At 31.1% G+C, this 13,830-nt stretch overlaps 2 protein-coding genes across 4 annotated transcripts in view; both read left to right on the top strand.

Annotated features, from left to right (window-relative positions):
- Positions 1 to 13,830, top strand: part of LOC126892616 (gastrula zinc finger protein XlCGF8.2DB-like) — a 379,454-nt gene that overhangs the window by 359,214 nt on the left and 6,410 nt on the right. For all 3 annotated transcript variants that reach the window (XM_050662197.1, XM_050662196.1, XM_050662195.1), the window contains exon 2: positions 11,259 to 11,744. In XM_050662197.1, the coding sequence (XP_050518154.1) occupies positions 11,546 to 11,744 (199 nt within the window). In that variant the 5' untranslated portion in view covers positions 11,259 to 11,545. The remainder of the gene's footprint in view (positions 1 to 11,258; positions 11,745 to 13,830) is intronic.
- LOC126890907 (uncharacterized) lies at positions 776 to 1,814 on the top strand. The gene is made up of 2 exons (XM_050660073.1): positions 776 to 1,031; positions 1,582 to 1,814. The coding sequence occupies exons 1-2, from the start codon at positions 776 to 778 to the stop codon at positions 1,812 to 1,814; spliced, it is 489 nt and encodes a 162-aa protein (XP_050516030.1).

Raw genomic sequence — 13,830 nt, 5'->3', positions numbered from 1 at the left:
TTCCTTTAGAAGAAACCTCTTCGTCACAAACGTTGAAAGTTTTGCATAGTATTCAGAAGGATATGGCATCAATGAACATTAAATACGGAGATTTGTTGCAGTCTGTTAACTTTTGCAGCGATTCAATTACAACTTTTGAAAATACAATTTCTACTCTTACTAACAAGATTAAGGAAATTGAAAAGTTGACAAAAGAAAATTTAAAAGGGATGAGGGATGATCAAGTTTTTAAATTCTCGAGTGGATACACTTGAGCAACAGTTAAGAGCCAATGATGTTGAGATATGCGGAGTTCCTTTTAAAGATAACGAGAATGTTTTAAAAATAGTTTCCGAAATTGGTTCGGCTATCGATCTCCCTATAACCGAAGGTGATGTTGACTCTTTTTACCGTTCCTCAACTTTTCGTACAGATCTACCTAAGCCTATTATTGTAAAATTTTTTAAAAAAATTAAAAAGGGTGCATTTCTGGCTGCCGCAAAAGCAAAACGTCGTCAAAATGGTAGTTTTAGGGGATTGAAAATAGCAAATATATCTGACCAATTATATGTTAATGAACACTTGACCCCTAAAAATAAAAAACTTCTACGAGATACGAAACTAGCTGCGAAATCAAAACAATACAAATATATTTGGACAAGAAATTGCGTCATATTTGTGCGAAAGGATGATAGATCCCGAATTATAAAAATTTCATGCGATGGGGATATCGAGAAGTTGGATTAAACTACATATTTATTTTTTTGACATTGTTTTTTGTATTTTTTTTATGGATATGGCTGGTGTTTCTAATATGTCTTTTTTGTATCAAAATGTTAGAGGATTAAATTCAAAAGTTGGCATTGTATTTCGCAATATTCTTAATTGTGAACAAAACATAATTTGTTTAACGGAAACATGGCTGAATACATCCATTTTAAGTGAAGAAATTTTTTCTTGTTATAAAGTGTATAGACGGGATAGGGAGACAAGTTCTTCTAGCAAACTTACGGGAGGAGGTGTTCTTATAGCTGTGTCCGAGGAACTTACTAGCTATTCCTAGGAGTATTGGTGTTCTGAAGCAGAAGATGTTTGGGGTCACCATCACTCCTCGGAATAAACAAAAAGTACACATAGGTTGTGTTTACATACCTCCCAGAGACATGGCTGCATTAAATTTTTTTTGTAATAAGCTTGTTGATATCTACCTAAATAATATTAATGATATTTTTGTCATTTGTGGAGACTTTAATCTCCCTGAAATTAAATGGTTACTATATGGGAATGACCACTGCAAACCAAGTAATTATAATGATCCTAGATCAAGCTTATTAGTTGACACCATGTCTTTGGTTGGTATGGTTCAGTACAACCCAAATGTCAATAAATCAGGAAATACTTTAGACCTTATATTTAACAATAGTTTTTTGATAAAAAATGTATGTTTGTCTACGAATCCACTAGTTCTCGAGGATAAATATCACAATACTTTACAGTTTGATGTAGATATTCCTTTTAATATTTGCATTAGGGTTTTAAACCAATCTCGAAGAAATTTTAAACTCTCGAATTTTAATGAAATTAACCGTCTTTTATATGCAGTTGATTGGAAATCTAAATTTAAGTTAAATGATATAAATGAAGCTGTAAATTTGTTTTATAATATTATTGATAAAATCATTGATTTGCATGTACCTACATATCCTAATTACTATAAAAGATACCCTCTTTGGTTCTCTACTTCTACAATAAAAGTTATTAAAGAAAAGCTTAAATTTCATAGTCGATGGAAAAAATACAACAATAATTTAGATTATTTAACCTTCAAAATTTAGGGGGCAGATCTAAATTCTTAATAAATGAAGATTATAAAAAATATTTAACTAACGTTGAAACCAATATTACTGAAAATCCTAAATACTTCTGGCAATTTGTAAAAAATAGGAGAAATTCCAATAGTTTTCCAAACAGTTTGCTTACTGCTCAGGGCTCTACTACTGACGTACAGAAAATTTGTAACGTATTTTCTGATTACTTTGCTTCTGTTTTTGTACCTAGTAATGTTAGCAATTTTGGTAATATTTACACTAACACGCCTTTAAATATCTGTAAATATACTATTACTCGCGAAATTATTGAAAATAAACTTGAAAATTTACCTCATAAAGGGCCTGGACCAGATGAGCTACCTACTGATTTTATTAAAAACTGTAAACAATCTTTAACAGAACCTTTATTTCTGTTGTTTAATAAATCACTTAAGGGGGTATTTAAACGCCACAGTTAAAATAGGTGGTGATTATACAAACTAACGTTTAACAATTCTTTGAATAGATGGCAGCACGTACATATATTTTATTATTAAATTTAGTTCTCTGAACGACACCGCATTGATGCCACGTATTGCAACTTACGCTCGGCAAAGTTCGCTCTCAATCGTACTTTGTATTTACAGACGACAGGCGTGGGAGCACGCAAAATATAATTCTATTTTAGTGACGTCACGTTGCCTAGCAACCGTCGATTCTCCCATTATGAAATTGTATTCTGTGACGTCAGAACAATAGAATACTATTTTGCGTGCTCTGGGCCCCTGTTCTTAATCCTTTCTTTACCTGCCAAGGGTAAATGCTCATTAATAGATTTGATACTAAACGTTCATTCATTTGGAAATAGTTTATTATTTAATATTTTTTTACAGACGGCAATTTGTAATTCTTTACCTTCTTCAAAAGTATTTATTTCAAACAGATAAAGAAATTTACAATTATTTGAAATACAAGTAAGTACCTATCTAAATGGCCAAAAAAGGATTATGCTAATTCTCAGAATGAAGATCGAGTTATTATAATATATAAAAATAGTATTTTTAATAAATGTAAAATACGTAAGTCAATTGAAAAGCAGCGTCACTACAATAAACTTTTTTCATATTAAATGTTAACAGGGGAAGTTTTTTCCTCGGAAAATTTCACATTTTCATTTCATTTCTATCATTTCAACATGCGAGGACATAATAATAATTAGCCTAATGAGCCACTTACTTAAAGCATTTTTAAAAGTGATACACAGCAGAATATATAAAAAAATGCGAAGAACGAGTATCATGGACAAAGATTAGATTCCGCAATGCCTTCCCTTAGGCACCCGATATGCTCTATTGACTGTTCAAGTGCTTATGCAGAGGTGCAGATATGTCAACTGTGACGTACTTATATATTTGTTTTCTCCACTACAAAAAGGCATTTGATAGAGTACAACATGATAAGCTCATACTCATAACCATCTTGAAGGAAACGGGATTAGATCTAAGTAGTGAACATGGACATTTCAATACGAAAAAAAGAAAGTAATGATAGTCAGTAAGAACGAAACATTACATACACGGCTTTTGGTTAACCAACAACCAATTGACAGAGTGGACAGCTACACATACCTTGGTACCAACATAAACAGTCAATGGGACCACTCTAGTGAAATAAAACAGCGCATAGGAAAAGCGAGATCAGCGGTCATAATAATGAAGTCTCGTTTCAGAATTCACGCTTTACCACTTGGTAGCAAAATTTCTATTATCAGATCCTAAATATTTTCTAGATTCTTCTGCGGAGTAGAAGCCTGGACTTTTTCCGAAGCTTCTTTAAAAAAACTCAAGGCATTCGAGATGTGGTATTACAGTCGCATTTTAAGAATTTCGTGGATGGATCGTTTGACTAATGTTGAGGTCTTAGGTAGAATGGGCAATGGGCAAGAAATGCGAGATTATTAACAAACATTATTATCAAAGAGCGCAACCTAGAATATATTGGCCATGTTATGAGGAGTGGACAGAGATTGCTGCTACTTATTCTTCAGTGCAAGGTATTTGGGAAGAGAGGACCAGGGAGAAGAAGAATATCTTAGCTTCAAAACCTGAGAAACTGGTTCAATACATCGACAAACATACTAATCCAAGCAAAGTTAGGATAGCCATGCTGATCGCCAACATCCGGAACGGATAAGCACCGCGAGAAGAAGAATATCTCATTTTAAATTATTATTCTTCTTCTTCTTCATGTGCCTCGTCCGTTGCGGACATTGGCACGTTAGTACAAACCATTGGCGTAAGTTTTCAAGCCATAAGTGTCTTCTTCTTCTGGGTGCACAGTTGCTCTCTATTTTACTCTGTATTGTCAGTTGCAGTATCATGTCTCATAATATGATCGAGGTATTCAGGTTTCCGTTTCTTAATTGTGAAAGAGATTTCTTATTTTTGTTTTCCCCTCGGCGCAGTACCTCTACGATGTTAGTGTGAGTCGTCCAGAATATTTTGAGGATAGGTCGGTACACCCATGTTACTATAAATAAAGAGATAGTATTTTCCTGTAGGTCAAATGCGTCCCGAGTTCGCGCATTGATTACGTAACTGGAGACCGGAAGTTGAATTAGAAATTCTTGTTAAAGTTAAATGGGATTTGTATGCATTATGTGATAAAATTATTCAATTAGCAAAATAACATTAAACTTCAATGTATTCGAAAAGAATTTAGTGTCGAGATTCCAGTCAAAATAACTGTCAAAGATAAAATATAAAATACAACCGCGAACAATTCAAAGTAATCGGACAATACGAATGATTACGAACCATTACGAACTTGCCAGTCTCCAGTTACGTCACGACTCCCGGATGTGCAATATATTATCTTGTTATTTATAGTATCATGGGTACACCCACATTTCGAATTCCTCTAGCTTTTTCATTGTTTCCGTTATTGTCTAGGCCTCTGCTCCATACAGCAAGACTGGCAATATATCATTTTAGCAGACGTATTTTTAGTGGGATAGATATGTCGAATTTGGTGAATATATTTCTCATGTTGTTAAATGTTGCTCTGGCCTTTTCAATTCTAGATCGTATTTCGGTTTCGGTACATATGAGTGTAATGTGTAGTGTGTGTGTTGAGTAAATGTCTTGTTACTTAGCAAAGTCGACGTCATTGTTTTTGCAAAGAAACGCTAATTGTATCTTAACGTCTGCGGTCCCTCCGGTGAGTACCGATCCCACAAGGAGAGAAACTATTTTCATTTATTAATTTTTAATAAATGAAAAATTCTCCACCAAGGTGAGATTCGAACTCATGACCTTTAGGTCCAAAGGTAGGCATTCTTACCACTGAGCCACAGAGTCAATCAAATATTTCATGATTGAAACTCGAACAAAGTCCAAAATGTTTACTGGGAGGGGGAGGGGCCAATTTTCTAAACAAAACCACATGATTCGTATTTCCATGGTTGCAAAACTCGTTTTCAATGTTTTGCAGATTTTTTTAACATCCGGCAAACGCGCATCTGTCGGCATTTATTACATCACTGCTGCCATCTACTAAATGACACGTGAACTCAGTTTCTCATCTATTAAGTGTTAGCAGAACTAATTTATCACTAGAACAATGCCAACTTCTTACGGTTATATCAACAAAATCCCTAGATTGCAGCTTTTAACGATAATTTTTATCTTTAGGTACAGTTAATTTAAAAATTATGGAAGTATGAATAATGAACGTTTGCTTAAAATAAAGCTTATTGTATAGTTAATCATTTATGGTAGTTATTTTGTACCATAAGTTCAAAAATTATTACATAAATCCAATTTTTAGGGCAGGATACCAAGTAATTTATGACATGGGTTCCTTTAAGTACAGTTATAAAAAAATTACTGCTTTCTTTGGAAATTTTAACTACACTCGCGATCATAAAAAGCGGGTCACTCGATGAGTTATTCATGTTAGATGCCTCGAATTTTCTAAACCTGTTGTCCGATTTGAGTGATTATGTTTTAGCCTTATTCTTTAGCAATATCGCTATAATAATATTGCTGCTAGACCGGTAAATTGTCATTGTATACCGGGTGTAACAAACATACTGTGTTTATTCCTCAAAGTTCGAAACACCCCGTGGAATGTTTTAGCATAGATAAAATATTGAAATTAAAACTCGATTGTAGCCTTAGGCTTTCTTAACATCTTCTTTTTTGATTTATTTGTTTATGTTGGATAATAAAAAAGTTAGGCACCTTAAGAACTAACCATGTTCTTCGTCAATACAGGGTGTTTCTAAATAAGTGCGACAAACTTTAAGGGTAATTCTGTATGAAAAAATAATAACAGTTTGCTTGATAAACATATGTCCGTAAATGCTTCGTTTCCGAGATACGGGATGTTAAAATTTTTCTTACAAACTGACGATTTATTTATTGCTCTAAAACCAATAGAGATATGCAAATGAAATTTGGTAGATTTTAAGAGGCAGTTATTGTGCATTTTTTGACAAACAATAATTCTATATTCACCATTGGCGTGCATACTGGTATAAACATTTTAGATACATCCCGTATGCACGCCAATGGTGAATAGAAAATTCTTAATTGTATGTCAAAAAATGCGCCATAACTACCTTTTAACATCTACAGAATTTCATTTGCATATCTCAACCAGTTTTAGAGCAATAAATAAATCGTCAGTTTGTAAGAAAAAATTCAACATCCCGTATCTCGAAATCGAAGAATTTGCGGTCATTGGTCATACGTTTATAAACCAAAAGGCCATTATTTTTTCATGCAGAATTGCCCCTTAAAGTTTGTCGCACTTATTTAGAAACACCCTGTATTGATGAAGAATATGGTTAGTTGTTAAGGTGCTTAACTTTTTTATTATCCAACATAAACAAATAAATCAAAAAAGAAAATGTTAAGAAAGCCTAAGGCTACAATCGAGTTTTAATTTCAATATTTTATCTATGCTAAAACATTCCACGGGGTGTTTCGAACTTTGAGGAATAAACACAGTATGATTTTTAAACCCGGTATACAATGACAATTTACCTGTCTAGCAACAATATTATTATGGCGATATTGCTAAAGAATAAGACTAAAACATACTAAAAAATCACTCAAATCGGACAACAGGTTTAGAAAATTCGAGACATCTAACTTAAATAACTCATCGAGTGACCCGCTTTTTATGATCGCGAGTGTAGATACTATTAAACTAGAAAGTTTACAGTTCACGTACATACCCATAAGTTGAAAATTGGTTTTGAAATAGTGACGGTAACTGTACCTAAAAACTATATACATTTTAACATTGTGTCATACCACCTTAATGCCGGTCAATTTCCTGATAAATGGAAAAATGCTTTTATTATTCCAATTCATAAATCCGGAAATAAAAGCAAAGTTGAAAATTACAGACCTATTTCTAAGTTAAATATTTTTAGTAAGGTATTTGAAAGTATAATTTCTGATTTTCTTTATTATGACGTAAAAAACCTACTTAATATTGAACAACATGGCTTTATGAAAAAAAATTCAGTCGATACAAACTTTATTCTTATACATTGAATACATACTTCAAAGTCTAAATGAGGGAAAAAGCGTTGATTCAGTTTATACTGATTTCAGTAAAGCTTTCGATAAAATCGATCATTCGATTCTTGTTTTGAAACTATTTGAAATCGGTATACATGGTAATTTATTAAGATGGTTTGACTCATACGTCAGAAATAGATCACAACAAGTAACTTTAGGAGCTTTTAAATCCAATGCTGTGATCACTACGTTAGGAGTGCCTCAGGGGTCCCATTTAGGTCCTTTACTTTTTAATTTATATGTTAATGATATTTCTGCCTGTTTTAAATTTTCTAAATTTATTATGTATGCCGACGATTTAAAGATATATCACTGTATTTCATGTCCTAATGATAGAATTCAATTTCAAGAAGACTTAAACAATTTATCTGATTATTGTTTAAGAAATAACCTGTTTTTAAATGTTTCAAAATGTAATTATATACATTTTTCTCGCAGCAGCCCTGACTTAAACTATAACACATATGAAATTTCTAACTGTGTATTGCATGCAGTAGAAAGCGTTAAGGATCTTGGTATACTTTTGGACCGTAAGCTACTCTTTGATCAACATATCTCTAATATTACTAGAAAAGCCAGTAAGCAGTTGGGCTTCATATATAGAACTTATTTTGAATTACAAAGCCCTTTTACCATTAGAACGTTATATATGGCATATGTCAATAGTATTTTAATGTTTGGTTCTATTATTTGGAATCCGCGTTATTCGGTATACACCTCTAAAGTAGAATCCATTCAAAATAAGTTTATTTCCTATTGTAAAAGGAAATTTTATCCTGATAGTGATAGACAACGCATTCGCTCTAATTTAAAAATAATTTCTCTTGAGCATAGTAGACAAATTGTGGATGTCTTATTTGTTCACAAGGTCCTAAATAATAATGTAGATTGTATTGACCTTATAAATTTCCTGAAAATTCGTACTCCAAGCCACACTACTAGAAATAATTATACTTTTGTTACGGACCAAGCATGCACAAATTACTTTTTAAATTCACCTGCTCATAGAATGACAAATACTTATAATAAATTGTCTAGCGTTGTGGATATTGATATCTTCTTTCATAAAGCGGATATGATTAAAAAACTATTGAAGAATCACTTCCTTGAAACTTAGTCTTTTGGTGTATTCAGTCTTGTTATCGCTTATTTTTCTCATTTTTTATTTTTTTTTTCTTCTCTTTTGTTCATACATAATATATCATTTTCTGTATTTATGTTCTTACTTCAATGAATATTTTTACTTTTAGTTTGTAGTTATATATCAGTTTGTAAAATTGTAAATGTATCTGAAATTCTGTAGTGGATACTTTTATGGGTTTGTCCTGTCTGTATCCCAAATAAAATAAAATAAAATAAAAATAATCTTATTAGTCTGGGCTGATTATCGAAGAATAGGCCATTTTTGGGAAAAGTTGTTTACCAACAATTTTATTGCTGGAATCGAAGCTTATGATTATATATATTAATAATATAGGTATGCAAAGTCCGCAGATAGTGTGCTACTTTTTTTAAAAACAAAATGGCGCCCGAAAATCGTGTTTTTTTCAATTATTGCTCTATAACTCCGAAGATTTTAACTTTAATACAAAAACACTCAAATAAAAATTCACCGCAATTAAATTCTGCATAGAGATATGTTTTTTCCGATCTGCTCCGACGAAAATTTTCCTCGGAAAATGCGGGTTTTCTCAACAAAATCTTTAATTTTCAAATAAAGTTTTAGATAAGTAATTATCTACTAATAATTAAATAATTTGGTGACTTGAAAGCCTTCTTGGTTTAGATTATACTTCCAGAAACTGGTGAAAATTGAACGAATATTTTAGCAACAATTCAATTGTTAATTAATAATTTACGGTCGCAATAATAACCAAAATATTTATGATACACTGATCAAACTTTGAAATCTTATAAAGATGAGATGCCTATTTAATATTTTGTCGACAAAATATAATTTTTTTATTTTTTTGCATAGTCTTTAAAAAAATAGTTATAAACAAATTAACGTTTCTCAGAAAGTTTTTATTATATTCTAATTTTAAAAAATAGTTAAAATGCGATTTCAAATATCTTGCAAATGAATGCTTTAAAACTTTTTTGCAACCATTTGCAAAAAAGTTATGAAACAGCAAAGTAAACATACGATTACTACGTTGTTTATAATTTTTTTTAATTCTTTCAAAGCGTAGAAGTGAGTTTAAAGTACAAGCTAATTATTTACAGAAAATATCGATTATTAGTTTAATGGTTATATTTTAATTAAAGATTATAAATATTTTTTTTTGTAATTTACACGCGCGAAAGTAGACTAATACAGTACGGTAGCTAAAATTTTCACTCACAGCGACGACCACCGCGCGCCGTAAATAAAATTATATTATGTATGCTGCGTGTCAGTCGCTTCGAGTGAACATTTCAGCTCCGGCTCTGTATCAAGCCTACTTTCGTGCTAAAAATTACAATAAAGAATATTTTTAATCTTTGATTAAAATATAACCATTGAACTAATATTTGATATTTTTTGTGAGTAATGAGATTGTACCATAGACTCTCTTTTAAGCTTTGAAACAATTAAAACAAATCATAAACAACGGAGCAATCGTATATTTACTTTGCTGTTTCATAACTTTTTTGCAAATGGTTGGAAAAAAGTTTTAAAGCGTTCATTTTCAAGACCTTTGAAATACGCATTTTAAGTATTTTTTAAAATTAGAATATAATAAAGAATTTCTGAGAAATGTTAATTTGTTTATAACTATTTTTTTGAAACATTTAAAGATTATGCAAGAAAAAGAAAAATAAATTAATTTGAAAATTGGAGATTTTTTTGTGAAAACCCACATTTTCCCAGGAAAATTTTCGTCGGAGCAAATCGGGAAAAACATGCCTTCTATGTAGAATTAAATTGCGGTGTATTTTTATTTGAGTGTTTTTGGTGTAAAGTTAAAATCTTCGGAGTTATCGAGCAATAATTAAAAAAAAACACGATTTGGAGACGCCATTTTGTTAATAAAAAAAGTAGCACACTATCTGCGGACTTGCCATACCTATTTTATTAATATATAGGATCATAGTATTCCATTCCAGCAATAAAATTGCTGGTAAATAACCTTTCTTTGTACTTTGCTAATTAGACCAGAGTTTTATAACTATTTTTTTTTTTTCAAAATTTATTGATTATGCAAAAAAAGGAAAAATTTATATTTTGTCAACAAAATATTAAATAAGCATCTCATCTTTATAATCGTTATAAGTTTGATCAATGTATCATGATTATTTTGGTTATTATTGCGATCGTAAATTGTTAATTAACAATTCAATTGTTGCTAAAATATTCGTTTAATTTTCACCGGCTTCTGGAATTACAATCTACACCAAGAAAGCTTTTATGTCACTAAGTTATTTAATTATTGATAAATAATTACTTACCTAAAACTTTATTTGAAAATTAGACATTTTGTTGGGAAAACCAGCAATCTCTATGCAAAATTGCGGTGAATTTTTATTTGGGTGTTTTTAATGTAAAGTTAAAATCTTTGGAGTTATAGAGCAATAATTGAAAAAAAAAACACGATTTCTCGGCGCCATTTTGTTTATAAAAAAAGTAGAACGCTATCTGCGGACTTTGCATACCTATATTATTAATGTATGGGATCTTATAATTCGATTCCAGCAATAAAATTGCTGGTAAATAACTTTTCCATGTATTTTGCTAATTAGCCCAGAGTATATCAATTAATAAAAATATTAGGTATGATGTGAAATAGTAAGAATATTAGAAGATGTTGCATTTTTTGCCATCAGTAGACTAAAAATTGTATATGTACTTTACTTAATGTTAAGTTGTAAACCAAAATCTTCTTTCTTTCAGGTTTGAAAACTCTCTCTCAAAATCTTGAAGGCTACACTCAGCAGAATATTAAAAGAATTAGACAATAGATATAAGTACAGACACTGATCGCTGAGGCAAGACAAAAGTGTTTCCTCTAGAGTTAATGAAGGATATTAACCCATAAAAAGAAGAAAATATTGTGGAGTTATGTTGTGACCTTGTTTCATGTTAATATGGTTCTGAAATGAAAATATCTCAGTACCCCACTTTGTACACTTGGTTACTCTACTCTGTAGTATAAACACAATACTGAAACAGATAAAATCATGTCTGATCAAATAGAAGTAAAACAAGAATTTAGTGAAGTATGTAAACAAGAAGAAGATGATGATGAGGTGGGTGATGCACTACTGGATACCTCTAAAATCGAGATCAAGGAGGAGCCTAAGAAGGAACGTGCCAATGATACATTTGATTCTGCAGACCTTAAGAAATATCCTATAAAAACAGAAGAAGAAGAAGATGGTAAGTAAATAAAAAGCATAATAACGTTCAACCCAAACCCTTTTTTCAGTGTCATTAATGTTGACATCAACGTCAAATAGGATTTTAAGAAACTCTTGAATAGGGCTTTTCAAAGCTTCTCATTTGTTTTGGGCTCTTGTCATATGTTGTATAATATTAATATATCTACGTCATATGTTATTGGTTTATACTGATTATACATACCAAAGACATAATGATATAGATATTAATATTATACAACATAAGACAATAGCCCGAAACAAATGAGAAGAGTTTAAAAACCCTATTGCATGACTTTTTATTTTAATTATATCTGATCAGAATCCTAATCAGCCTCATACAGGCAGAGCCGTGCGGTACGTCTTTTCAATATGATGCAAGTCTTCGATATGCCGCCCCTTAAGTGTTATTGAAACTTAATTAAATATATGAAAATACACAAAATGAACGAAAACTTTTTAAAAACAAAACATACTTTAAATTAAATGAAATATGTATTAACATTACGTTAAGTAAAATTTACAAAAATTATAATTGAGGCCATGAGAGCCAGAGTGGCTTAACTGATTTTAACATTACTTTACATAATCAAAGAAAATGATCAGAAGCTAAAAATGTCCGATTGTTTTAGTAGTTTTATGTTGACCAAGAATGATTATTGGTCAACATAAAATTATTGGTATATAAATAACTATTATTCCAACTCAAACGTCCTCACTGTATGTGTATATTAATGCAGAAATGGGTAGTGTGTTATATAGGGTGTCCAGAAACTCTACCGACAAACGAAGACAGGAGATTCCTCAGATAATTTTAAGATAATTTAACCCAATTCATCTAGTCCGAAAATGCTTCCTAAAGGAGCTAGAGCTATTTAAAGATGGCGTCTGGTAATTAGTTTTTCTTAAATATCTCCAGAACGCTTCTATTTAGAAAAACGAAAATTGGTACACATATTTATCTTCCAGAGATAAATCGATTCCATCCATTGCAAATTTCTAGTACCGGTTATAGGCGTCCGTTTTGATTAGGACAACAGTTATATTATCGCATAACTTTTTTGTTTTTAATTTTTAAGCATTTTTAAGTCTGGATTATTAAAATGCAAGGTATTTTAGTACTCAATGGTACTCTTACTTTAAGTCGATAGGATACACCGTTTTCTAGAAAAATCGATTTGAAAATTTTTCGTGTTTGAATATTAAAAAAAAATTCAAAAAAACTATTTAGAAAAACGAAAACTGGTACGTTTATTTATATTCCAGAGATGAATCGATTTCATTAATTTTGAATTTCTAGGTCCGGTCATATGCGTCCGTTTTGGGTAGGCCAATGGTTAATTTATCGCATAACTTTTTTGTCTTTAATTTTTAAGAATTTTTTACACTAAATTATTAAATTATGAAGTATTCTAGTACTAAAAGTTACTTTTGCTTTAAGTTGGTAAAATACACCGTTTTTTTAAATTGTTTTTCAATTTCTTTTCAAATTCAGAAAACGAAAAATTTTCAAATCGATTTTTCTAGAAAACGGTGTGTCATACCGACTTAAAGCAAGAGTAACTTTTAGTACTAGAATACCTGACAATTTAATAATCCTGTATCAAAAATGCTTAAAAGTTAAAAACAAAAAAGTTATGCGATAAAATAACCGTTGCCCTACCCAAAACAGACGCCTATGACCAGTACTAGAAATTTGCAATGGATGGAATCGATTTATCTCTGGAAGATAAATATGTATACCAATTTTCTTTTTTCTAACTAGAAGCGTTATGGAGGTATTTAAGAAAAACTAATTACAAGACGCCATCTTAAAAGAGCTCTAGCTCCTTAGTAAGCATTTTCGGACTAGCTGAATTTGGGTAAATTGCCTTAAAATTATCTGAGGAATCTCCTGTCTTCGTTTGTCGGTAGAGTTTCTGGACACCCTGTATATATTAATGCAGAAATGGGTAGTGTGTTTTTAATTCTAGATGTAGCATACAAAGCTTTATTCAATTTTTATGTTCACTGAATTCACTTGCTCTCGCCATTTGAGATTACAATAAATGAATACTTACATCCAAAAACTTTGTAGAGTGAGTGAA

This window comes from Diabrotica virgifera, chromosome 9, assembly GCF_917563875.1.
Source record: "Diabrotica virgifera virgifera chromosome 9, PGI_DIABVI_V3a".
Classification (NCBI taxonomy): Eukaryota; Metazoa; Arthropoda; class Insecta; order Coleoptera; family Chrysomelidae; genus Diabrotica; species Diabrotica virgifera.
This window is presented reverse-complemented; position numbering and strand designations above follow the sequence as displayed.

Coding starts and splice junctions, on each gene's coding strand:
- LOC126890907 (XM_050660073.1), top strand. CDS start 776: ATGGCTGGTGTTTCTAATATGTCTTTTTTGTATCAAAATGTTAGAGGA. Junction 1,032..1,581: donor TGTGTCCGAGGAACTTACTA/GCTATTCCTAGG, acceptor TTTTATATGCAG/TTGATTGGAAATCTAAATTT.